At 43.6% G+C, this 27,131-nt stretch overlaps 1 protein-coding gene across 1 annotated transcript in view; it reads right to left on the reverse strand.

Annotated features, from left to right (window-relative positions):
• Positions 1–6,714: 6,714 nt before the first annotated feature.
• Positions 6,715–27,131, reverse strand: part of Gng12 (G protein subunit gamma 12) — a 118,009-nt gene continuing 97,592 nt past the window's right edge. The window contains exons 4-5 of the mRNA XM_028782436.1: positions 12,213–12,331; positions 6,715–10,622 (exon numbers count right to left, since the gene is read on the reverse strand). Of these exons, the coding sequence (XP_028638269.1) occupies positions 10,497–10,622; positions 12,213–12,305 (219 nt within the window). The 5' untranslated portion in view covers positions 12,306–12,331 and the 3' untranslated portion in view covers positions 6,715–10,496. The remainder of the gene's footprint in view (positions 10,623–12,212; positions 12,332–27,131) is intronic.

A 27,131-nucleotide genomic window follows, 5' to 3' on the forward strand; every position in this document is an offset into this window, starting at 1 on the left:
ACACACACACACACACACACACACACACACACACACACACACACACACCACCCAGAAAAAAATGTTTAAATCTGAATGGTTTCTGGTTCTTTCCTCTCAGATTGATTTAGGTTCCTAGGCCCTAGCAAGCTGGATCTCACAGGGTTGCCTAACAGAAGACTAGTTAATGATCCTGCCGGCTTCATTCCCTGCTCTGCACTTAACTGTCCTCTGATACTCTTCACTCCAACCTCAGGGTAGACATGCCATGTACATGTCTTATCCTCCTGACCATGGTTTGGGGATAGCGAATGTAACTTTTCAGCAAAAGATCTTCATAACACTTTTATTCGAGTGGAGAATTTCTTCTGGTGCTAAACGGTAGATAGACACATGAATCATGGCTGCCTATTCCAGGGACACAGAAGGGGCTGGAGAGCAGAGCTCTGAGTTTAGACCTGAGGGCGAGCCCAGGGGTTTTCAGTGATGTGCTTGAAGCAATTTCATTTGCAGCTAAAAATAAGTAAACAATAGCAGCTGGAATATAGGGCTTTAATGCAACAACTGTGAATGACCCAAGTAAATCAAGACTAACTCCACTGTCAGTTCAGCGCAGAGATGCCTCAGAAAATGAAGAAACCAGGGGTGGATGGGTTTGAGACATATCTGGGAGTCAGGTAGGTATAAGCTGGTTATCAGTTTGAGGAATAGGAGGTAATTCCTGAGTGCCTCTTGGACTTTCAGATCATACAACTTAGGCTTACCCATGCTGCCAACTGAACTTTGGGGAGGAGAGAGTTTAGCCTTGGATTTATACTTCAGGTCCTAATACAAGTGTATTAGGACCCAGTAGAGGGTTGTCAAGATGGATCAGGATTAACAGCACTGGCTGCTCTTTCAGAGGGCCTGGGATCAGTTTTTAGCACCACACAGCAGCTCACAACCATTTGAAACTCCAGTCCTAGGGGATCTGACACTGTCTTCTGGCCTCTATGGGCACTATATACACTTATAGCAGGCAAAACTCTCATACACTTAAAATAAAAAGAAATAAATCTTTAAAGATAATGTCCAGTAGGACGTCATGGTGGCATATACCTATTGAAGAAGCTGAGCCAGGAGGATCATGTGAGCCCAAGAGTTCAAGATCAATCATGGTTAACAGTGAAACTCCCAACTTAGAACAACGGCAACAACAAAAAACACAATACCCTAAACAAAACAAAACCCAGGTTGGTTTGGTGGTGCAGATCCCTAATGCCAGCACAGGGACACCAAGGGCAGAGGGTCACTGCAAGTTCTAGGCCAACCTGAGCCACACAACTGAGTTCTAGTCCAGCTCGACCCATTTCAAAAGCAAACAAGCAAACGAACAAATGTAAGACAAAGACTCCCTTCACAAAGACAAAAGAACTCTTAAGGGAGCCCCTCCCCCCCAAAAAAAAGCCTCAAAACATCCAGCCTTTAGCATGAAGAGTGTGATCTCCCAAGAAAACCTACCAAAAGTCAGAGAAGTCTCTGGGGGTCACAAAAGAGAAACCCGTGGTAGTGAAGAAAAGTAAGAGTCTGGAACAGGAGGTGGAAGAACAGGGGGAAGTCTGAGGTCACAGAGGGCAGTGGTGTAAGAGTGGTCTCTTAGGCCGTGATGGAATGCTCCACTGAACCTGGAAACTGTGTGCATGTGAGCAGCTTCCTTCTGCCAGTGGTAGTAGTGAAGGCCAGATTGTAGTCCTCTGGGAAGTGGGACAAGGAGCCAGAAGACATTCACTGGAAAGCTTTGATCAAGGGGGAAAGACCAACCCTCAGAAGTATGGCTTTGATTGGGGCCTTTCTTCATGCTAGTATGCTAAGATGTAACTAGTGCTACAAACTTGTGCAGCCACAGGTAACTTCCCCACCAAGACCTTTTAAACCATGCACCAAAATACATTTTCTCCCTTCAAACTGCTTCTGTCACTGTCAACAAGAATGGGTCTACAGTCCTTCCCCTATTCTTCACCAAAAAGGCTCCACTCATCCTTCAAAGTCCAACAGATCCTTTGCATTCCCCCAAACTGTTGCCAATTCCTCCAGGCACAGCAACAGCAACACAGCTTTTGCCAAGCTGGGTAGTAATTTATCTTTCCATCCTACTGCCCATTCACCATTATTTCCAAACAAACTCTGATGCAACTGACCTGCTTGGGGCAATGGGGAGTGAAGAAACCATAGACACATGTACAGAAATGCTGGGGCTCGGTGGGCCATGCTCTCAGATGGAGATGCACCAGTAGCCTGGAAAACTCAGAGTACTTCTCTCATATGTGTGTGAGTGAGTATATATATATATGTATATATATATATATATATACATACAGATTTTATATATATATATAAAATCTGGACAAGAGGTCTATGTAGAGGAGCAGTCTCCATGACCTCTGCCTCAGCTCCTGCCTCCAGGTTCTTGTCCAGTTTTGGAGTTTCTTCCCTGACTTCAGTAGGTGATAGACTGTGATGTGGAACAAGCTGAAGTAAATCCTTCCCTCTCACATTGTTTTTGGTCATGGTATTTATCACAGCAAAGGAAACCTAAGACAGTGATCATGGCAAAATTCAGTTTTCATGATAAAATTCAAAGCTAGAGGAAAATGTTAGGCATTGCCTAGTCTGAATTCTTTTTACTGGACAAGAAAACAAAACCAGAGATCCCAGCTCTCCTGTGTTGAGACAGCAAACTGGCAACCAGGTGGGAGACTGGTTGGTTCAGTAGGCCCTCCTCTGTGGTCAACCAAGGCTGGAAGACTTTACAAGGAAAACTGAACAGTTCACACATGTTATTATAGCATATTTATAATCATTTTACTATGTTACTGTTAATCAAGTCTTACTGTGGCCAATTTAAAATTAAACTTTATCATAAGTATGTGCATACATGAAAAAGCTGTCTGCATAGCACTTGGTACTATCTGTGGTTTTGAGTGTCCACTGGCAGCATTTAGAATGTATCCTCTGGGGACTGGAGAGTAAGGAACAATGGGGATCATGCGGTTTTTCTATATAAATCAAACCATAAGGATTTTAATTTAAAAAGCAAATTAAATGTTCTTCTGGAGCTAAGCTTCTACCTTTGTGTGTGTGTGTGTAACTTCAGAAAAAAATAGTAGCTATTAAAAAAAAAAAAGAGTGAAAAAAGCCGGGCAGTGGTGGCGCACGCCTTTAATCCCAGCACTTGGGAAGCAGAGGCAGGTGGATTTCTGAGTTTTAGGCCAGCCTGGTCTACAGAGTGAGTTCCAGGACAGCCAAGGCTATACAGAGAAACCCTGTCTCAAAAAACCAAAAAAAAAAAGAAAAAAAAATTCCATGACCATCATGGCAGGGAGTATGGCAGCAGGCAGGCAGGCATCGTGCTGAGCAGTAACTGAGAGCTTGTATCTTGATGAAGCATGGTGCAGAGATAGAGCTGTCAACGGGATTGATTTGGAAACCTAACCTTGCCTGTGTGACACAGTTCCTGCAACTAGACCATAACACCTAATCCTTCCCCAACAGTTCTGCCAATAAGCTTTTCTGTAGCCCAGGCTGCCCTATGAATGAGGGTGACCTTGAACTTCTGATTCTTTTTTGCTTCTACTTCCCAAGTGTTGGGATTCCCAACCAAGTACTCAAATATAGGTACCTGTGGCGGTTATTCTCACTCGAGTTAACAGTGTCTGTGGAGACCACAAGAGAGCATCAGACCCTCTGAACTGGAGTTATAGGTGTGAGGAACCCAAGACGGGTGGTGGGAACCAAACTTGGGACTTCTGGAAGGGCAGCAAATGCTCGTAATTGCTGAGCCATTTCTTCTGGAGTGACAGGGTATGATGTAATCGTACTGAACCTGTATCTTGACCTGTAAGATGAGATTCAATCACATTTACTTTCCTTTAAACAGTGGCTATGAGGCTTACGCTGGTTTCCCTCTCCCATGCCTTGCACAAATGCCTAGAATTAGTGATAGATATTCCACACTCTATATTAAAATATGCCTCACTGATATCAGATCTGAGACCTACTCAGAACTTTTTAAAATGATTTATTTATTTATAAATAAGAACACTCTGTATGTACGCCTCATGACAGAAGAGAGAATCAGAGAGACAGAAGAGACCATCAGATCTCACTATAGATGACTAGGAATTGAACTCAGAACCTCTAGAAGAGCAATCAGTGCTCTTAACCACTGTGCCATCTCTCCAGCCTGAACAAACCACTTCTAACACATTAGCCATGGAAGAATATGTCAAGGTTAGAAGCAGAATGTAAAACTGTGCTTACAGTGTCACAAGGCCTTTGTATAGTTTTGAATTAAAGACAGGTTGTGCTAGTTACATTTAAAAAGTGTAAACTGTTTTTTTTTTTTTAAAAAAAAAACACACACACACACTACAGAAGGCAATTTTATCTAACCTGTTAAACTAGTTCTAGCTTCCTCGGACATGTAAAATTATATAACCAGTGAGCTGAACGATTAATTTGTAGCTGAGAGTGTTTCCTTCATAGAGTGTGCACTTACAAAGCTTGAGGTGCTGGTTTCAACCCCCATCACGAAAGGAAAAGAACTGTATATCACTACCTAAACTTCACCCTCCCATTGTAAGAGGACCTTAATAACTCAGTCTACTGGCACCTGGGTCAACAGGTTCTCCTGCTCATGTGACTGCTTTCAATCTGTCTAGCTCAGAATCTAACGGATTTCCAGGTCCCTGTGTCACATGGTTTATGTCCTCTAGCTTGTAGTGAATGTCATAAAGCAGGTTGTATGGAGTTGCTCCGTCTAGCAGAGGCACAGTCTGCATACGGATGTCTAGCTATTCCTCCTCAAGTCTGGCCTCATCCAGTTTGTATTTTAACTGATTTTATTACTCACTTTCATAGCAGCATGGACTGCCTGTGAGGACTGAAAGGTATTACCTGGGATACTGCATTTGTAATGACTTCCAATGATACCTAAATATTTACCATTATCTTGCTTTCCTTTGTGCTAATAAGCATTGTTTCTCCGTAACTATTTTATGGTGCAAAGAAACTCACATTAAGCCATTAATACCTTAGGATGAATTTACTTGGACTGCAATTTTTTAAGATATTTTATTTTTAGTCATGTATATGAATATGTATCTGTGTGGGGGTTTTTGCTCATGCTTGCCCTGGGAATTCAGAGTCATCAGATCCCCTGGAGTTGGAGGCACTTTTAGGTTGTCTGATGTAGAGTACTGGGAACTGAACTCAGGTCTTCAAGTGCAGTTCATGCTCTTTACCAGCTCTCCAGCCCCTCGACAGTAATTTCTTGCAGGGCGAAGTCAATATTGAATTCTGAACAAACTGTTGGGATGAATGTTCTTAAGACTCACAGTACAGTTGTCCAGGGATGACCTGGACATTCAAATGTAGATTTAAATTCCAATGTGGATTCGAATGACTCATATGAGGACACAGCACAAGGGTCCATCTGAAGGCAACGGCCTTTTGCTGCTCACGAGTCACAGTCTCAGGTAGCAGAGAGCAAAGGCAAATCAGTTAAAGGAGATGGCCATACCAAGGCTCCACAGACAGAGCTGATGAGTCAGATTCTACAAACAGGCTCAGAGCTGTACAAGACTGAGACAGTCACACAGACAGGGGTGTGAGATTGCCTATCCCTCAGTGAAAAGGCTGGAGTGGCTATCCTTGTCTCTGTGTAACTCACTCCAGTGAGAAGCTGCAGATGGATGGTACAAGTGGAGAAAAGTTGAAACACTGAGTGACATGCATCTCCAGGCTGCTACTGACACTCTTGGCAGGTGCCTCCTTAGGATAGTATACATGTCACCTGCAACTATGCCACTCCTTTTAGTTTTGTCACCTACTTTCTCTTTAAAAATTCACTTTTACTAAATTCCACTATCTATCGTTCCCAATACAGTCATCTTCAAAGAGTCACAAAAACTGTGGGAGGGGTTGCAGCAGGGATGTGAAAAGGGTGACTGAAAACAAGCTTCAGGTAATTCAGTAACAAGGGGTAGAGATGCTGGTGAGCTGCAGCCTGACTCTCACTGCCAGAGTAGCTGCTATCTGTAGTCCTTTCTAGACAGGCTGAGTGAGAACCTCCTGTTCTAGCATGTGTGCCTGTGTGTGTGTGGGGTGGGAGGTGTGGAGGTTTTATTACCTGGGGCTGGTGGGCCACTCCTTTGTCTGACCTTCATCATTGCAGGGGGATTACAGAGTTGGAAAACAGAGTATCCTCAGCAACTGCAGTGTTAACCATGGTCACCATGGGATTCTGGGTGATGTCACTCCCTAGCCACCTCATAGGCCTCTTGTTCTTACAGGATAGATGAAGCGTATGGGAGCCCTACACCTGAGCTTGGAGTCCACTTTCCCTTCCTCACAAGAGTGTTTTTTTCTGCTTATCGAGCCTCAGCACACGTATCACCTAGTAGCCCTCCTAAAAGATTTTGTTGTGACATTTGTCCCTCCTTCTGGCTCCCAGAAGGTCCTTTCATGATTCATGCTCTACATACGATGCTGCAAGGAGAGATAAGTTCCAGCACCCCACCTTCCTCAGGCATCTCTCAGGCTGTGGAGGCCTGGGTGAGCCTCATTCACCTGCACGCCACAGCACCTGGCTCTCAAAATGTTCTTAGACAATGTCAAGTGAATGAAGCGAAGGGGAAGAGAAATAGTCTTTTACTAATTTATTGGGCAAAACACAGAAAAAAGTCAATGACGCACTGACCCAGTAAGTAAAGCTTTTAATGACTCTTCTCTCACGTTTGTGAGCATGTTAGCAAGTGAAAAAAGCTTTTATTCTTTCCAAATAACAGAGTTCCAAATAATGATCACAGTGATTAAGATGCTGGATGAATAGCCCAAGAATATTATCAAATAACAAAATCTCAACAACTTATCAAATGAAGCTTTACTGAGACATAGAGAATATGTGTTAGGAGTTAACATGGCTAAAAATGAAACATCACAGAAATAGTAAGTCCATAAACCTAGACCAGGCACTGAATAACAAGTGATTAGGTGAGCACACACTACAGACAAACCAGTATTTGAAGCAGCTTATAGCACCAGCACATTGGCAGGACCAGCAGAGAGGCAGGTTGTTCAACCAAGGCATCTGGAAATAGGGAGGATGTCAGCCATCTTCTCTGCTTCTACTCCCTTGTTACAGAAGGGGAAGGGGAGGCTCAGAGAGCTGTCGTGCCTGGCTCTAAGTCCTGGCTCAGGACTGACCAGGCCACTGACCACTGCTAAGTGCTCTATTCTATTTGATTTGATGTATTTTTCCTACTAACAGGCTTACGGTGAAAGAAAACAACAAACTTCATAGCATACTTCATTCAGTATTACATTTATTTCATTGGAGGTGACTCTTGGGCCTGTGCATGGACACACTTTTAATACAAATTCAAGGTGATGAGTCCGAAAGTTCTATCTTAGTGGTAAGCTGGTGGAAGGTGGCACTTGAACAAATATAATTTGGCACATATTTTTAATTGTTATTTTAGTGTGTGTGTGTGTGTGTGTGTGTGTGTGTGTGTAGAGGTCAGAAGACAACCTTCAGGAATCAATTCTTTTCTTCTCCCTTGTGCATCCTGAAGATTAGACACAGGTTGCTGGACTTGGCATCAAGCACCTTCACCTACTGAGCCATCATGCTGGCCCCAGTTTGACACATCTTACATTGTGTAAATAGTGCATGGAAATTATTAACCCATTGGTATAAACTTTCTCCCATGAATAGTTTAACGATTAGCAAAGTATATAAATAATCTGAACACAGAAAGAGTAGACCAAGCCTTCCCTTGAAAGTGTAAGAATGATACTCTTTTTCTTTCATATGGAAAAGAATTTAAAAACATGATTTCAAAGAAACAGAATATTTAGCTACAACCCACAGCTTATGAACCACGTGCTATATCTTCCCTATTTAAAGATATGTATGTTTCTTCAAAATGCTCTGGAGTCATGGACTCTTGTGTACTCTATCTTGCCAGGGCCACGGACAAACTTATGATGAACTACGGGGATCAGAGAGTATAAACAGTGTAGTGCTCACAGGAGTGTCAGTTCAGACAAAACACACTGAACATACAGAAAGGAAGCCAGGTTGTCAGTGTGGGGGAAAAATCCCACACTGTGCATCAGTGTGGGAAAAATCCCACACTGTGCAACACTGTGGAACTTCTGTGCATCATGACGTCACCAACATACTGCTGCAGTCACCCAGCTTCATAAGTGAACACATAGATAAAAGTGACTCCTACATGTCATATATATGTATGTATTACACTTTCTCACATAGACATCTAGTTATAAGTAAGTCAATAGTTGGCTAATGATTCCCCTCTGGGTCCAGCATCAAAGAATCTGATTTTACTATTATTGTGAGCACAGCTCAGATCTGGTTACGAAGTTACAAGATTTATTGTCTCTAATCAATGAAAAGGCAACAAAATCTCCTGGGACCTCAAGTTCATTTCCTACCATTAAAAGCATATTAATAAAAATATGTTTAAGTACTAAAGAATATACTATGTTTGTTACCAATAATGTGCACATGATTGCATAAAAATATTCTGTAATAAACTGCCTTATAAATATTTAAAGAAACATGTTTAAGATTAGAGTGAATATAAGATTAGTGTTCTGAAACTATCAGTATAAAAATATACTTGTAAAAAAAGAATGTTCCATTGAATGTAAAAATTGTCTTTTTGGTGTACATTTCCATTTTCCCCTTTTCAAGGTAAAAGCTCTATCTGTCCCGAACAGGTGTTGTTAACCCAGCTGGGAACTCAGCAGTGACAACAGGCTCTGGGCAGTGCTATGGCTTTCATGTGCTCAGTCCCGAGTGCTGAGCATAGGGATAACCTGGAGAGATTCTGATGCCTCGGAGTCACTTAGGAATAGTACTGCATGTTTACCATCAAGAAGTATGATGCTCACAGCCCAGGCATTAGATATTAAAAGACATTTTTTTTTAACTGCACACTGTACACAAGTGGGGGAAATTTTATAAGCAACTCCTGGGGCTAAGTCTTTTTTGAGAACACTTTTTAAAATCCTTCATTAAGTAGTTACCTTAATGAACTAAAATATCACGGGCTTTGTGTTTGGCTTGGGTTTCTAATTGAATATTTTAAATATTCACTGTGACAAAGTCAAAATACCTCCTTGGTCATGTCAGGTTTTTGTGCCTCTGGGATCCCTACTGGACACTGTGAGGGTATGTGGACTATTTTCATGATCAGAGTAAAACTGAGGACCTCACCACCCAAATGCTGGATGCTGGAACTGTTCTACAGAATTCAAGCCCCCTTTTGGATTGGCCCTTCCCCCAGGGTGATTTGTGAACATGGTAGTGTTGAAACTGCAGCCATCTGCAAAGAGCTCAAGTGTCTTTATATTGCTTGAGTGTTTTTTTTCCCTACTGTGGTCCACCCACTTAAAACTGAGACGAAGGGAATGTCCTCCTGAAAACAATTGCTCTAGCAGCGAAGTACGGGTACCATGCTGGTGAGGAGAAAGGGAGAGGGTTGCCTGTAAAGTGGGCCCAGGAGAGCAGTTATTTTCATAGATTTCTGCTCCCTCTCTGTGTGAGGCTCTCACTTCATTTTTCCATCCCAGTCATGGTGGTGGAAGTTTCTGAGATGGCCACCCCCAATCCAGCAGAGATCAAGAGCCCTGGAGTGTAGCTGCCCAGGGTCCTCTCAAGGGTGTCTTCCCCTTTCTTAGCCTCAGGATCACAAAGCCCAAATGACTGATATGAATTAAGACCCCATCAAAGGGCTTTCAGTTTTAACCTTAGGTTTTTAACTAGCACAGTTTACTGTAAACTCAGGGGCCAGCACAATTCCAAGAGAGGAGGGAGAACAGTATCATCATCTCATTATAATGCAGATGATCTTGGCAATGTTCTTTCATTATCTTCTTTTGTACAAAAATTACACAGAAAGAATCTGTTATTCTACCTACACAGAGTCCGGATATCGATATCTGAAGGGCTGATGCTACCGCAGGAAGTTTCAGGGTAGTTAGTGCCGATAGTGCAAAAAGATATGGCTGTAGACACATGCTGCCTCCCCAGACCCCTTACGTAGGATATAGGTTGACACAAACTTTATTAAGAGCACAGTATAAGGGTTTTGGACTGAAGTGATTCTTGACATTTTAATTTGCCGGTGCTTAGACAATGTAGGTCTTGACATATCTTAATCAATTGTATACTGTTAAGACAAGCTTCCCACAACTCCCCTGCCACTTTCCTTATACAGTAACCCAATATGATACCATAGTTACCAAATAGAAAATAAGATTGTTATTCTGTATTAAACCAGTAAAGGGCGAAGAAAGGACAACTTGAAAAAAGAGAGACTTCAGGGTCTGTTATTCCAAGAGAAGGGTGTTTTAGTTACTAGCGGTGGTTACCAGGTAAGCCGAAGGAAAATCTTCAGGTTGCTGCTGTGGTTTGCATTAGGAGGCAAGGGGTGCTTCCCGGTTCACTATAAGATGATGCAAGTCTTCTTCTCCTTGAATGGGTTTTCTGAGGTTGGTATGCCCATCAGCAGTGGGTCGCTCCGGGCATGCTCCTCACAGTATGACATCAGGTCTGCAGATGCTTTTGAGACCTGATATGAACAAAAATAAGAAAGAGAAGACTTTACCCACAAATGTCAGTACTGCACCTGATCCCAATAATCAGTGACACAGCATGGCCTTCAGAGCACTTGTCAAGTGCAGGGAAAATGATACCCGGCCAGTAAGACCTGCCTTAACTAAGTGATCAGATGAGGACATCTCTCCCACAAGCAAAAACATTTAACTAGAAGCAGGCAACAATCAATCTCCATTCTAAGTGATGGCAACTCTGTGAAACAAGCTGTCTGGATTCCCCATAAAACACACTGTTGTTATAGAATCCTGAAGTACAGTGATTTTCAAGTGGCTTAAAGAAAAAGTCCTAGTGTTCTCAGTATGAACGTGAAGCAAAAGAGACACACTGAAAGAAAATAAAAGCAAATGACAATTAACAGTACTCAATGGTAAGAAGTGTAAATAAACTCCTGTGAAATCTTGGTGAAGCAAACACACAGCTGAGTGGGAAAGGCTCCTGCTGCCAAGCCTGATGGCCCGAGTTCTTTCCCCAGGACCCACATGGTATGAGAGAACTGTCTTCTATACTGTACTCTGGCTTCTACATGTGTGCTTATTACTGACACAACACACCACACACACACACACACACACACACACACTCATCCAAAAAATTAATAATAAAAATGAGTGTTTGGACATTTGCCATTCTTCTGTAGTATGAAGTGTTTCAAAATGAAAGTTAGGGGCAAAGAAGGAAAGGCATGTGAGTCACTGGGAAGTTTACATTTTAGTTTCAATCCAAGAGGAGTAAGACTGGTACACAGAACAGAATTTAAGAATTGAGTAATGAAGCCCATACTTGAGTAGCTTTGAGATTTACTCTCAGTGACCTAGTGTGGGGGGACGGGAAAAGCACAACACTAGCAAAGGGAGGCACCATGCCTTTTTCTGGTGTGGCATGTGCAACTCTCTGTCTTGTGAAGGGAGTCTAGAGGGAGACTCCAGGAGTGACAAGACCAGAGCTATGAGGGCGACCACAGGAACTTCAAGCTTTGCTGACAGGTGACTATCTCCAGTCAGGTAATTGCTTCCATTTCAAGAAACAGCATGAGTCATAACATTCCAGGGCTCTCAAGGGCCACTCTTCTCAGGGCTGAAGGGAACACTACAAGGTCAAGGTATCTAAATGTATCTTGCCTTGAGATGGGGGTCTCTATTAACCCTGGGGCACAGAGCAGTCACTGAGTGGTTTATTCTACAGGAATCAACCTGGCAGTCACTTGCAACACTTTGATAACTCTGTAACACTTGATAAATTCTAGAAGGGTGACAAGGATGTTGATCAACTTTCCTGGGAATCCTGTTCCCATCAGAAGATAAGTCTTGATCACATTCAAAGCTTGTCTAGGACTTGACAGAGGGACTAGCTTAGGTATCTGCTCCTTCAGTTGTTTTGAAATAACATCTGTGCTGGCTAGGAAATGAAAACTAAATTATTGTCAGCCTGCTCCAGGAAACGCCTGGAAGCAAGCTGCACACAGATGTATCTTCTCTGACCTATGCTCCTGCCCAGGAAGGGTGGGAAATTACCCAGAACAAACCAGCAGGTCGCTCACACTTGCCTTTATTCTTTCGATGGAGGCTTCCAATCTCAGCTGCTGCACGGTTCTCCTTGCTTGGGCTATGCTGTTGGTGCTTGCAGTCTTGCTAGACATCTTTGAGGATGATTCTTTCCTGAAATCTGAAGAGAATTAAGAAAGTGAACAGCACTTCCTTTGGGTTATTTGAACCTTTATTAAAATGTGTTACTTGAAGGGGTCTGGCAATATATCCTCAACCATCCCAGCCAGAAATTCCCCACAGTAATTCTGGTGCTGATCTAGATGTGCCAGCCTGCCACCCATTTGAGTATCTACAAACCTTTTTGTGGAAATTTAACACCGATCAGTTGATCAGTCTAATCTATGCACCCTGACATACTATAGAAAAGTGTCCTTTAAAGAACATCCTAAGAAATAATGTAGTAGTTAAAGGACCTACAGCATACGCAAGCATCTGGTAGAAGAGCATACTACCATCACCACAACCCTTGTAACCCAGAAGGCTTCACTTCATTTCAACTGAACTAATGAAAAATTCAAGTCACAGGAAATGGTGAAAAAGCCCTCCTCTAAAGAACTTTGCACACAGGGCAATTGTTAGGGGACAGCAGATGTGCAGTAAGTTTAAGACTACTGGCAGGTAAACAAGTCCTTATTTAAAAAGGGGTGGGGGGACTTCTGGCTGAAGGACTCTCCATAATAGATCTATAGTAGATGTCAAATGTACAATAGCCCGAAGTGGTAAAAGTTGTCATTCCTTCTCGCCTTATCCTGATGGCCAAGGCACTTGCTCACTCTGTTACCTGCCCTTGAATGTTAGAGGGTTGATCCTCCTTTCTGGCCTGAGCCCCTGGATTCTATACCACCCTGCTGCCTTGTCTGTACAATCAGATGATGCAAAGCAGTGGAAAGAGCCTGGTCCTTGAGCTTTGACCTGTCTGCTTAGCCAAGGGCACCATTTCAAGAGGAAGACAGGTCCAGGGCAAGTGCTGCCTGGTGCCCCTGCCATATATGGTTACATTCATGCCTGGAGTGGTGGCAACTGGAGAAAAAGGCTGAGCTGGCAGGAAGGTGGCAGTTTCATGACTCATGGGAGCAGGTGGGCAGTAGGTGTGCCTCCCTGGCACTATGTGAGGACTCAGCAGTCTAGGGCACCATGGCGCCAGCAGCAAACCCAGGCTGACTCATTCTTTGGGAGGGCTTGCTGCTGTACAAGGCTTAGATCAGACAAGGTGTAAAACACCAGTAATATAGACGAGTGAGTGGCCTGAGACACAGACGTCTCCAAGAGCTGAGTCAATGAGCTCAGAGGGCTGAACCCTTTGGTGTTCATTTTTACACATTTATACAAAACACATTCAGAAAACAAAGCCCTTCGAGCTGTGTGCAGGGCTTTGGATTAGGCCTTGGCATCGGGCTTCCAGGTACCAGGCTTGGCTGCTCCCCTGCTACTACTACCTGGAGGCTGAGAGTGGGCAAGCTGCTTCACTTTGACTGCTTATCGTCTCATTTGTAGGCAGGGTGCCATTATCCACCTCAACAGCTTATGCATATCTAGTATACGGTCCAGAACAATGGTGGTTCACAAACTGGAGCTGTTGGCAGTACTGGAATCCCCTGTGCCTGTGCTGTCCATTCTCCCCTACCTGCTCAGTGGACCTCAAGGGTTCTGATGAATTTGATTGAGGCAGGGTCCTTTAGAACAACTCATTAGCCAATTTTGCCACATAAGTATCAGGACAGAACCAAAGGGGTGGTGACAGCCAATAGTAGATTAGGGGAATAGGCAGGCCCTAGTAGGACAGAGGTACATAACAAGGAAATGTACGGCAGGGCAGGGTGGCCTTGCCTTGTCTTTGGCCTTAAGTGACCTTGATTCAACACACAGACTAACAGACTCTTCCTCAGATTTCAGTCATCCAGCCTCGTCCAAGAGAGTGGCTGAGGGTCGACGGGGGACGGGGACGGGGGGGGGGGGGGGGGGGGGGGGGCAAGATGTGTTACATCCAAATCCTTCAATATGCTTCCAGGCCAGGGTCTATTAATCAGAGTCTGAAGTTCCAGCAAGGCATGGACAACCTCACCTTGCACAGAGTGCAGGGCCCAATGTCTGTCCCTGCAGCCTGGGAACCTGGACTCTCCTTCTAGCTGGTAGCTGGTTGAATGTGACCCTGACTCTTTCTGAGTGTCTTGTGGTTTGTAGACTGCACCCTCAGGGTTTTGCTATGTTCCCTTTGCATGAGAATAACGGCAAGCATTCTCTTTTTCTCAACCTTCTGGGTGCAGTTTTTACTGCACCCAGAATTTGCCAGGGCAAATTTTCATGTAACTGAAGGAGAGGTCACATGCGAACATCACTCATTGTTCCTACCTGTGTGGCCATCAGCAAACAATCCACAGTCCAGCTCTATTTATAAAACCCTGGCAAGTTCTTTCTTTCAGTGAAGACAGATACACAGAGCTATAGGAGAAAGTCTTCCCTTCCCCAACTGTGTTACAATTAATATTTAAACCAGCTAGCTTGTAAGCTAAGACAAAAGAAAATGAAAGCGATAAAAAAAGCAATCCACAATTCATTCCTGCCAGTTCAGGCCTCTACTGCTCCTTTGCTGGACCTGGTCAGGCTCCTAGCCCCATGCTCCCTTCCACGGGGAAATCTTGCAGGTTCCCAGGCTCTAATAGGTCCATACATCAATTGGATTTTTGTTTTCCTACTCTTCCTTTCCTCCACACCTCTTCTTGAGGGGTGTGGTGGGGGAGAGTGTCCTCACTATGTTGCCTAGGCTGGCTCCAGTCTCCTAGGTGCAAGCTATCTTCCTACTGAAACCTCTTAGTGTGAAAGCTCCACAAGCTACCACACTGGGCCTAGCAACTTCCTGTCTCCCTTTGGAAGCAGGGTCTCAAAACGTGGGTATCTTTTCTTACCACGGAGAGAGGAATCTTCCCAGGTTTTTATAAGGACAGAGAGACTATGGATAATCTGTTGATGGCCACACAGGTAGGATCATGCTGGTTTGTTCAGGCTGGCCTTGAACTTGTGGCAATTCTCAGGCTTCCCTCCCAAGTTCTGGAATGAAGGGCTTGAGGCAGCACCTCCAGCAACATGTTTTCAATTAAGCATTTCTGGTACTGGGTTGGGTGTGTTGAAAATGGATGGTAAAAAAGGCACAGTCCCCCCCGCCCCCCAAGGCAGCACTGAAGAATAATTAGAAGCTCTCCTTTTCTGTTTCAAGGGAGCCCAACCCTAGCACAGCACTTGCCACCCTTCTCAGTTTCCTGGCTCAAATGTAATTTTATCTGCAAGTTCCTTCCCCTCTGCTGGTTACAGAGATAAGCCTACTTACAGAACTAGTTAACATTTAGAGATGAAAGCGTTTTAACTTCATTCTTAAATACAAAGTGCTTTTATTACATTTCTGTAGCAACAGCTTTGAGAAGTCAATTCAATGGGTTACTTGTGGGCTGTCCTAAAAAATAGTCACTGGGCCACTGGGAAGGAAAGGAATCTCTGATTAGTGTTTATGTTCTTAAAGAGAAATCAGATAGAAATTTTATAATTTTAAGTAGAGGAGCATCTTTCAGAGACATGGAATTCTACTGAGCTGCCTCAAATCTAGATAGCGGCTGTGTCTCTTTCAGTGATTTGTGGGATGGAGGCCTTTTTGTGCCTGGGACTGGCTAGAAAGGACTTTCCTCTTTGCAGATACTTTGTAGAGCAGGACCACAATGACAAAAACCACCCCCAAATGTATCTAGTCTCTCCTGGGCAGGAGTACCAGACTATATGTCTATGCGCCAGCTTGCTTTATCCAAGCAGAGCTTCCAGGGCAAATACCACCTGGCATGCTCATGGAAACTGGGAGCTTGCTTGTTGCTCTCATACACTCTTTCAGGAAGCCTTATTACAGCCCTTCATGAGGTTATTACTGTTGTTCTAAAGATGAGGCAACTGGAATTAGACAGGCTGGCTCCCAGGTAACCCAGTCTGTGTATTCTATGCAGCTTGTCAGACTTTTCTCTCCAGAAGTCCTCCTTCCCACTTGCACCACAGAAAGGGTGCAAATATAACTAAGGTGGTTCATGTACACTGGAGGTATCACAGTATGTTAACGTGGCTCGTCACTGGGAGCACCTCTAAGTAGGGGCTTGCTAGTTGCTTTGTGTTTATGTATCTCTCTTTGCAGCACAATATTTATCTGGCCCAGAGTCAGAGAAGGCTTCACTGCTGCATCCTGGAGTTAGCCAAGAACATTCTCCATAGCTCATAGGCGAGGGCTAATGTCAGAACTGGGTAGTGATGGTGGCAGTGTGTCTTGAACACTAATACTCCATTCTGTCCAGTAGAGTCAAAATTCAAGAACTTGAGCCACTGGCCATCTGATGAAATATAGCTGTTGCTTCTTTCCAGCTTCATACATGGGCAAAATAATGGAATAGGCATGGGGTATTTAGCTAATCAAATGGTTTGCATTGGTTTTGATGCAAAGGTTTGCCTAAATTCTGAGATTCTTAGAAACTCCTAGGAAAAAGATATTCCATTAAGGGAATACAGGCACTTAAATTTGTGTCAAGAGGACCTGAGCCAAAGAGGAGAGTGAGCATAAGATGTGTCACAGAGCATACTCTTCAGTGGAAGGAACAGAAGAGCCTATAGTCTGAATGACAAGTCACAGTGGCCTAGCCCGGAGCTAATCACTGGGGCGAAGCAACTTCTTCCAAGAACAAACATCCCTCTGTGGTTGTAACAAAAGAGCAAGCCTCCATTTACTCCAGCTCTCTGGATCTTGTATAAAAGAGGCACAAGAAGATTTGCCTCCTAGGGTTGTGAGAGATGGGACACAGACACACGCTGTGTTCAAAGTACCATACACAGAGATACTAAGTGCTGGGCTCAGCCCCATGTTCTTACTGTGAATCAAGCTTAATGCACTGCTGGAGAATTATGAGGTTAAGTGATCAGGTAGCACTAACTTTTTAATATAGCTTAAGAGGGGTGAAGTGCGGAGCAGGCTGTTACAGCCTCTCATCCTCACGAGCACTCACTATTCATATCAGAGCCTGAAGGCTCATGGTTAGACCGGGTCCCATGTGCACCATACAGTGTGTTTTACATCAAATTAACTATCACTCTTTGGAAAAGAGAGATTTCAGCTGGATAAGGTGCATGCCTTTAATCCCAGCTCTCAGGAGGCAGAATCAGGTAGACATTCAAAGCCAGCCAAGGGTACACAGTGAGACTGTCTCAACAGACAAACAACAAATTTTTGAATGAACAAACAAATGAATAAAAATAAATAGAAAAATAGAGAGCTCACTGTAGAAGGATGACATCTAGAAAAAACTGGAAAATCCTTAGCTGGATCTAACAGGTAGCTGCTCCTCTGACATCTGCTAGTGTTGACGCTGCTCTGTATATGCTGGACATGCAGCTGCAGGGTAGCTCGAACTCACTCTTGCTCTTCATGGGAAAGGTCATGTGTAAGACTTGCTAACTGTTTAAGCCTCATGGTAAGAAGTGGGGATACAGCCAGGTGGTGGCGGCGCATGCCTTTAATCCCAGCACTTGGGAGGCAGAGGCAGGCAGACTTCTGAGTTTGAGGCCAGCCTGGTGTACAGAGTGAGTTCCAGGACAGCCAGGGCTATAGAGAAACCCTGTCTCGAAAACCAAAACCAAAACCAACAACAACAACAACAACAACAACAACAACAACAACAAAAAGAAGTGAGGATACCACTACTTTCCTATTTAAAAGACCATTAAAAGTATCAGATAAAATTAGCATGTGTGTAGGTATGATTCAGTGCTAGGATACATGCTCACTGTAATTGCGGCCTTGGATTCAATCACTACCACTGGGGAAAGCCTGTAGATTATTATAAGAATTCTTTTTAGAGTGCTTAGCATCTGTACTCTCCTATCTGAGTGTGCTCCACATTCTTTGATTTCTACTGTAGTTCTGGGTGCTTGGCAGAGGTCTGCCCTCTTCCTGGCATATGTCACTGAACTGCAGGGCTAGGAAGCAATAAATGATATGTCCCAACATTCATTGTGTTCCCCACCCCAAATTCACACACTGAAGGACTAACCCCAGCACTCCAGAGTATGATTGTATCTGAAGACAGGATCTTCTAAGGGGCAACTGAGTTAAAATGAGATCATGTGAGTAGGCTCTTACCCCAAAAGAGAGTGGGTTTATAAGAAAGGGAGATTTGGGCCTAGAAGTTCACAAAGGAAGTCAAGTAGGCCAACACTTAGATTTTATATTTCTCATCTCCAGAAATGAGGAAAAACAAAACCAAAAACTGTCGTTGCTTAACCCCCTGGCCTGTGGTAACTGGATAGTATTCATAGAAAACGGCCACACCTAGGTTTTCTTGCCACCAGAACAGTTGTCAAAGTATTTAGAAATTATTTGGCACATGGGAGTGACAGGAATTTTTGCTGACAAGAAGGGTGGAAGTCAGGTTGCTGTTTGAGGAGCTGGGAGTGTGGTCACCTAGAGTCTAGTCATCAATCAGAGAGAGGCCACATGGGATGGTGGCCTTCTGGTTCTGCACTGGGCACTGAACCCTGGCTCGATTTTGTAGTGGTTTAGAGTCCTTTTAAGCGACTCCAGAGAAAGCCTGTTCTGCCTTTCAATGATTACACTGGTCCCTCAGTCTGTCTTAAGACCATTTCTGCTAAAACTGCAGGGTGCTTTCTGTTGGCTGTAACTGAAACATGAGTCACACAGAATTATTAACCTGCTGTTAATAGTTTACAGATTAGCTCTGACTTCCATTACTGCCCTGCTATCACTGCTGACCACCTCACACTCCTAGACTTCAATGGAAGAAGGACCAACTCTTAACACTTTTTTTCCCAGCTGAGGTTATGGATTGTGAGACCAAGGGAATCCAAGCCTGTGGCCAAGCTGCACATGCTACCCAGCTCCTGCAAACCATCATGCTGACGACTTGTAGAGAGGAAAAGGAGAAGCAATTAGGAAGGTCTGTAGACGAATAGAAACACACATTTCCTACGGAGAAGATGTATCATTTAGATATCTCTAAGAGACATTTACATAGTTTAGAATCAGCCAAACAGAAAAGACAACCTCTCTCTCAAAGACTCAGCAGAGCTCCCCTGTGAAGGGTGAAGGTCTTATTTGACATCTTTCTTTGGCTTATCTTGACTTGCTTCTTTTTTGGTTTTGTTTTGTTTTTATCTTTTTAAATACACGGTTTCTGGGTTGTAGCCCTGACTGTCCTAGAACTCACTCTGTAGACCAGTCTAGTCTGGCCTTAACCTCAAAGATCTGCCTGCCTCTGTCTCCGAGGGCCTGTGCCCTCACACGGATAAAGCCGTGTGCTACCAAGGCACATTTCCAAATAATGACAGTAAGTTAATATGGTTAATTCTGACAACTGTCAACATTTGCTGAGTACTATTTGTACCAGATGCACACATCATTGCATTTAATTTTCTTAGCAATGTCAGGAGCCCTGACCCTTTATTACTTCTTTTGCAAATGGCACACAGAGGCAATAAATAAATAAATAAATAAATAAATAAATAAATGTATGTCTGTGGTTGCACATGGTGGGACTGTACAGCTCAGATTACGTGCCTCTTAAGACATTATTATATACATCACCCTGTGAAGTCTGCCCTGGAGAGCAGAGTCCAGGGTGGAGCTGACAGAAAGGAATGGCATGCACTCACTAGCCTCACTGACAAAAGGTGGCGCTGGGCTCGATTCAGGGGCTCATTTTCACAGTTGATCCCCTGAAGCAGTGTGAGTGTAAGTGTATAGTGAAGGAAATTTGTAAGAAATGGGAGGGTAAAGAGAACTGGACTACTGCCCCAGACCCTAGGTGGGGTTACCGTAAGGACACAGGTGATTGCAACAACCCATGTGCCCTGCGATGCTGGGAAGGTGCCAGGAGGATTAGCCAATCTCTGTAATAAATGTAATGGGCAAGAGCTGTTGGGCCCTGGCAGTGAGGCCCTTACTTTACTGAGTATCTAAGAACACCTGAGGCACTCGCTTCAGAAAGCTGGTTCAGGAGGCCTGCAACAGAGCCCAGACAAACAATTTAAAAGCTTCCTTGGAAGACTTTCCTGAAATATCAGTAGTGATGGGCAGACTCTGCCTCTGGCTCCTGCCCATCTTTATTTCTACCTTTAATTAAAATGGGTCTATTTAGAAGAATGCTACTTTCTGTCCATGCATGACTTTTCAAAGCTCTAAGCCCTGAATGATTCTCTTTTTGATGACAGTAGTCTACAGGGTTAACTTCCTTTATCATGAAATCATTCTATTAGTGGACATTTTTTTCTTCTCTCTCTCTCTCTCTCTCTCTCTCTCTCTCTCTCTCTCTCTCTCTCTCTCTCTCTTTCTTTCTTTTTTTGCTACAAAAGTTCAAGTTGGTTTCCATGATAGACACTTCCTTCTGGGAATTGCTACAATGCTAGGCAATCTGTGTTTGCCACACACAGTTTCTCCCCAGTGCTTCCTGGCTCCAGTGCAGGTAGTTTCAGACCATTGTGGGGTACTGGTGTAGCAAAGCCATCAAAGGATTTTTCTGTCAGATAAATTTAAATCCCAGCTTGTCACTTGCTACTCCAAGATGGTGTATTTCCGAATCTCAGTTCCCTCACCTGTAAAATGGGAAGAGATAGTAACAAGAACTATCCACACAAGGCCAGCTTCTAGGATGAGCTAAGGATTCAGCACTTGTCTGACTGCTCACAGGAAAGACAGTGCAGTTACCAACATATGTCACCAATACTCTTGACCTTAATACCAATATGCAAATTGTCCACATTGTCAGGTAAAACCCAATGAAGCCACACCATTTCCTCATACGTTCTGATGTCCTTCTCGAGAGAGACTGCTTCCACTGTCCTGATCACTGTAGACTTTTTCTTTGGTCTTCCTTTAATCTCCTCAGACCAAGATCTGTCTGACAGAGATGTGAGCTACTTGCTATCATTTTATTTTTTTTAAAGGGCCACATGAAAATAAAGAAGATAATATTATATTCAATGGATTTAGCTTAATGTAATCCATATAAGATTATTGAGATAGTTTACATTTTGGGGTATTGAATCATTGAAACACACTGAATCTTAACTGGATCAGCCGCATTTGAGGGCTCAATAGTCATAGCATCATACTGGCTTCAGCATTGGCTCTTTCAGTGCACAGAGGAGTCTTAGACTACCGTACTCTCAAGTCTCTCAAATACAACTCTGACAAATTCCATTTTCACTTTCCCTATTGCTTGGCCTCTGGTTTAGCTGAATATGGGCTCTGAGCACCTCAAGCCAGAGCTACTGTATCACCCCTGAATCAATACCTTGTCCCCAACTATTGGGCCTGACCAGTACAGTCCAGCCCTAGCATATACCTCTGAAAGGCTGACTTGAACAAGATGCAGGGGTTTCCCAGAGTGCCCCTCAAAAAGTCCAAAGTGTTTGTATTTAAGGCCCTCTCAGAATTCTGCATCATAAAACTCTTAACCACAAAAGAATTTGTTTCTATACAGTGTGTACCAAATGTCAGATACTAGGTGAGACACAACACTTGGTACACAGTCCTAAGTCCTCACAATAACCCGAGTGAGGCTCCATTTTATTTCTAGTTTCATACAAAACATCAGCCATGTATCAAACATCAGAGAGCTAGAAACTGCTAAGACAAAATTTGAGTCCATATAAATTGATTCTTGGGTTCAGGCCTGGAATTTTTATTGCTACACAGAAACAGTATCAGGGTGTAACATTCATGTCCTTGATTTGTATTGTTTTCAAGCTTTGAGTCTTCATTCAAGTTCTCTGTCAACTTTTTGGCTCTATTTAAATTTTCTCTAGCTTCAGGTTCCTGTTTACATTTCTATCCTCTTCAGGAAGAGCTTCAGTAACTACTTTTGCTAGCAGTGACTAATCTGCTTTATTACTTAAGTCCTGCTATATGCTTATAGCTCAGGGGCTAAAGGATTCCTGAAGGGCCTGACCATGCATAGGAAGGGTAGGCAGGGCAAGCTGTGCATGAATATTTGCTACCCAATGCATATTGTTACCTAACTGATTTTACACAAGCATTATAATATAGTAACTACATGTCTTCATTACCATGTGCCAGTGACTGCAACTAGTACTCAGTGCTCTGTGCAAATACAGGTTTATTTAGTATCCCTAGAGGTGAGATTTATCGCGCTCACAGAACTCAGGAAGGTTACAGAATTCCCATGTTCACAAAGCTAGAGATTTTAGTTCATATTTCTTCAACATCAAACCCATGTCCTGATCATCTTGTTCTACTTTTCCTCTCAGAGTGACTAATGCAGAGGACAAGACTTCCATAAATACCTGGGTTAGAGTAAGACATACAGCAAAGCAACTATGTATTAGCTAGTGTGAAACCACCACTGGGGGGGGGGTGCTTTTATACCTGATGCTTGTTATCTTCAAAACAGGATACACCTTGCTGGTCTTTCCCACAGGTATCCAGTAAAACGGTCTATTCTAAGCCAATGCATACCCATTGGTATGCTTCCTTGCACCGATTTTAGGTAAGTGGAATTCCTGGCGTTCCCATGTATTTGATTAGGACAAATATGTTCACTCTGTGAACCCTCACCTCCAGTATGAGATGGCACCCAGGTTCCAAGGACCATGCTACTGTATACCCATGTGAAGTATCTAAACAAGTTTTCAGCTTGAGGTAGTCCCAAAAAAGTTGCCCTATGACCTACAGCAGTGTAGTTCTTGGCCCCTGCTTTAATGCTGGGCCATGCTCCATCCAACCGTTCAGACAAATGTTTACTGTTAACACTAGGAACAATGCTTATGATCAAGTATTACCAGCAACCTAGTTCAGCAAAAAAAAAAACATTGGCTCAGAAAATATTTGTTTGTATCTTCATGGCTGGTTTAAGATAGCTAAATGGCTCATGTGTTTATTTAAGAATGAATGAATGAATGAATGTTGAAAAATGGTAATGTGGGGAGAAAGGAAGCTTCAGTTAATGTATGTTGACGTGAAGTATGTCAAGGACCCCAGTGGCTCAGATCAGTGGTAGTGGCAAAGGCTTCCTCAGGTCCATGTGGGAGTGGTGTATGCAGAAACTATCAACCACAGCTTCCTTTTCCAAGATGACTGAAGCCTGAGACTGATAAATCTACTTCCTTTGTTTACCTGTATACAATAAGCCCACCTCCTAGATTTTGATGCATAAATTATGGTTCAGGACTATTTAGGTGATGTCTTCCTTTAGAATGAGCACAGCCCACTAGGTCACAGCTTTTCTGTACCGTGTCTGTTTGTCCTTTCTTCATTCTCATGTCACCCCAGTTAGGTCAATCTCTGAAATCTTTTCTATGTTAGGCACTGTGTTGAGGGCTTTATATCATGTTTTTATTTACTCTCTACAACACCCCTAAAAAAGAAAATTACTGTTATTTCATTAGTGTTTTTGCCAGGAGTATAACCAGTATGCACCAATGACACCCCAGTGGTCTACAATAAAACACAGCTCTCCTGGGCGAGCCCTGGGAAATGGTAACAGCACATGCTCTTCAGCATGAGGAGTGCAGTGGTTTGAATAAGAATGGCTTCCATAGGTGTTTGTTTGTTTTCCAGACAAGGTTTCTCTGTGTAGCCCTGGCTGTCCTGGAACTCAACTCACTCTGTAGACCAGGCTGGCCTCAAACTCAGAAATCCACCTGTCTCTGCTTCCATAGGGTCTTTTGAATACTTGGTTCTCCATGGAACACTTTGGGGAAGGATTAGGAGATGTGGCCTTGGTGGAGGAGGTGAGTCACTTAGGCTTTTAGGCTTGGGGTTGGCTGTGAGGTTTCAAGCACCCACCCCATTCTCTGTTAGCTCTCTCTGTCTTTTGCTCTAGGACCAAGATGTAAGCTCTCAGCTGTTCTTGTACCACAACTGTGTTCAACCATCATGAGCTCCACTTTAACTGTCTGAAATGATAAGCCCAATTAAACACTTCCTTTTATAAGCTGCCTTGGCCATGGCATTTTGTTTCAGCAATAGAGAAATAACTAAGACAAGGACTTAAGTTCAAGTCTCTAACAAACAAATAGGTTAAAAAAATCTGCATATTGAATGTGTACACTTTTAACCACTCTTCAGGTGGATCCCAAGAGCTGTTTGGGCAGCCAGCCTGGCTGAACTTGTAAATTTCTGGTTCAGTAAGAGATCCTGTCTCAAGGCATTAAGGCAAAGAGTGGTAATATCTTGCTCTGGCTTCCACTTGTGCACACACAAGAATGCACACGCCGCCTTAGACAACTGTAGGAGACACACACTACTATAATAATGGTGGGAATTCCAAATGGCATAAGAGAAATACTCACTGCTCCATGTGGTAGTGCTCTTATACATTTGTGAGAGGAAGGGTCCACAAAAGGTAACAGACTGCATGCACTGAAGGTGTTCTCTAGCTCAGTGGCTCTCACCCTGTGCTCTGCGCACCTGCAGCAGCAACCTCAGGAATATTTGAGAATTTCTTAGGAACAGTAATTCTCAGATTCCAACCCAGACCTACTGAATCAGTACTGGGGTGGACCCTGTCAATGTGTGTCCTAGAAGCCCCCCGCCCCAAGTACTCGAGGTGAGAGTCTGGAAAGAGAGCTCCATGGTTAGAGCTCTCTTGGTTCAGTTGCCATCACCAACCTGGGAGAAGAGAGGGAACAAACCCTTTTAGCTCTAGCTCCAGGGCATCTGACACCATCTGCACTCTGCAGGTACTTGTACTTACATGTGCACACAGCCACACACATACATATACACACAATTACAAATTAAGATAAATATAAAGAAATTAATGTTTCCAGCTAAGTCTTCTGCCCCTCAAGTTAAGGAACTGCTCACTGCCCTGGACCGGTACAAACCAGAGCCCTCAAACAGCAGGAAGATCTGTCTATGGAATAAACAAATAGCTGTTTGATTTAAACAAACTTGATCATATTCCTGATATTATCCTAGAACTAAACCTAGCGTCAGAAGCACAGCTGTGCACAACCTACATAAAGCTTGAAAGGTGGCAAGGACTTGAAAGAAGTCTGATTAAGGAAAGATGCAGAAAAGCCCATTTGCTCAGGCTGGGGACTTGACTTAAGACCTGTGATAAAGGCCTGTTACTATTTCTATACCTGAACTCAGAAACTTTTCTTTGTATCCACCTGACCAATTGAGTCTTGTCCCCATCAGCCTTCCCTAGGGACCTAGGAGCTTGTCCTTCTGTTAACTCCCTGGTTTAGCAGAGCTGAAGGTTGTTTCTAAGCAACTTCCTACCTACCCTAGATGTTGTCTACAATGCAGCTAGCTATTCCACTCATATTCTTTGCCATGACAATGCAAAAGAGACAAAATTAGGATTCTAGTCTTAAGACCTAGCATCTGGTCGACATGAAGCCAAGGGCATGCCTTCTATCATGGGTAACCATATAGGAACTTGGCTTTTAAGAGAGGATACAAACAACCCCCCCAAATACCCCAAAGAGTGGAAATGTGGCAAAAAGACTCTGCAGCTATCATTTTGGATTACAGGGAACATACAATCACTGTTTTTCTTTGAAGGGACAGGAAAAATTGTTAACAAGGAACAGCCTTCCAGGGAGGGCCTACGAAGACTATGTAGTTCAGTGACACTGACAACTACCAGCTGGCACTGAGCATGGCCAACAGTGCATGTGGGCTGGATTGGTGGCTTATGCTTCCACCAGGGTGGACCTGGGGAGGAATGTAAGTGGGACAATGAACATTGGAAGGCAGCAGTTAGGAACTTGGAGAAGGGAATGGCCAGTAAAGGCTCAGGCAGGCTCAACATACAGGTAATTTGACATGAATCAACCCTTGAAGGGCTGGCACTCAAGGTAGAGATGACGAGGGGTATGGACTTCAAAATGGTTACTGGCAAGAAGAGTAGAGCACAGCCTAGAGTGATTTGCTTAGAGAAATGGGGCCATCAGAGTTTTCTGGCACAAGTGACAGGCCTCAGGGGGCTGACAGGGAGACAAGTGAGAGTTGGAGAAGTCCAGGCAGACTGTTTTCAAGAAAAGCTTAGGGGCAGCCGGTGTGATAAGGTTTTGCAGTCAAATGAGACTAGGTTCAAATCTCAGCCCTGTCATCCAGTGCAGAATGGTGTTAAGATATTTAATCTTCATGAACTCCCGGATTTTATGTAAAACAAGATGAGGAGAGTGCTACCTCACAGGACATAATGATCAACCAAAACCACACAGAAAATAGCCCACACGAGAAAAATCCCACAGGGTTATCTATATCTCCACCGTCATGGTGATCAACGTCACCGTCAGCAGTGCTTCAAACAAACGAAAGCAACTGTGCAAAGGGCTGGATGCAGGAGATTAAAACATGAGTAAGATTCCATTCTTGTCATTGAGCCAGGAGGCTCTGACAGAGACAGAGACAGAGACAGAGACAGCTTCTGACTTCCAGGCACTTCAGAGGAAAATACTAGAGTTTATCTGGGTCCCTACATCTTCAGCACAGGGTCAAAGTAGGACATATGTGAAGAAGCAGACAAGGGGCAACTGCATCACAAAAGCCAGGGGGAAGAGAGGGCATGCTTCCAGAAGGCAGCTAAAGCCACGGAAGGATTTGTACTTAAAAACATACTCAAAAAGCATGTAAGAAGAAGACATTCCAAAATGTTCCTCCTGCCAGTGACAGGAATTCTAGGAGGATGTAGTGTTATTCATGCACGAGTGCAGTTGTGAGGCTTTGCTTTGGAAAATGGAATACACTTTGATAGTACCTATGCTGGCTCAGTTCTCAGGGTGTAACACAACTGCTTGGCACTGCTAGATCCTGTCTCTTTCTTCCAGAAGGCCAGAGCTACAGGCAGGCGACCACATGCAACCAGCGTTTACATCTTTTTCTTCGTCTGGAATGGCTTTAACCACTG

This window comes from Grammomys surdaster, unplaced genomic scaffold (genome assembly GCF_004785775.1).
Source record: "Grammomys surdaster isolate TR1022 unplaced genomic scaffold, NIH_TR_1.0 752, whole genome shotgun sequence".
NCBI lineage: Eukaryota > Metazoa > Chordata > Mammalia > Rodentia > Muridae > Grammomys > Grammomys surdaster.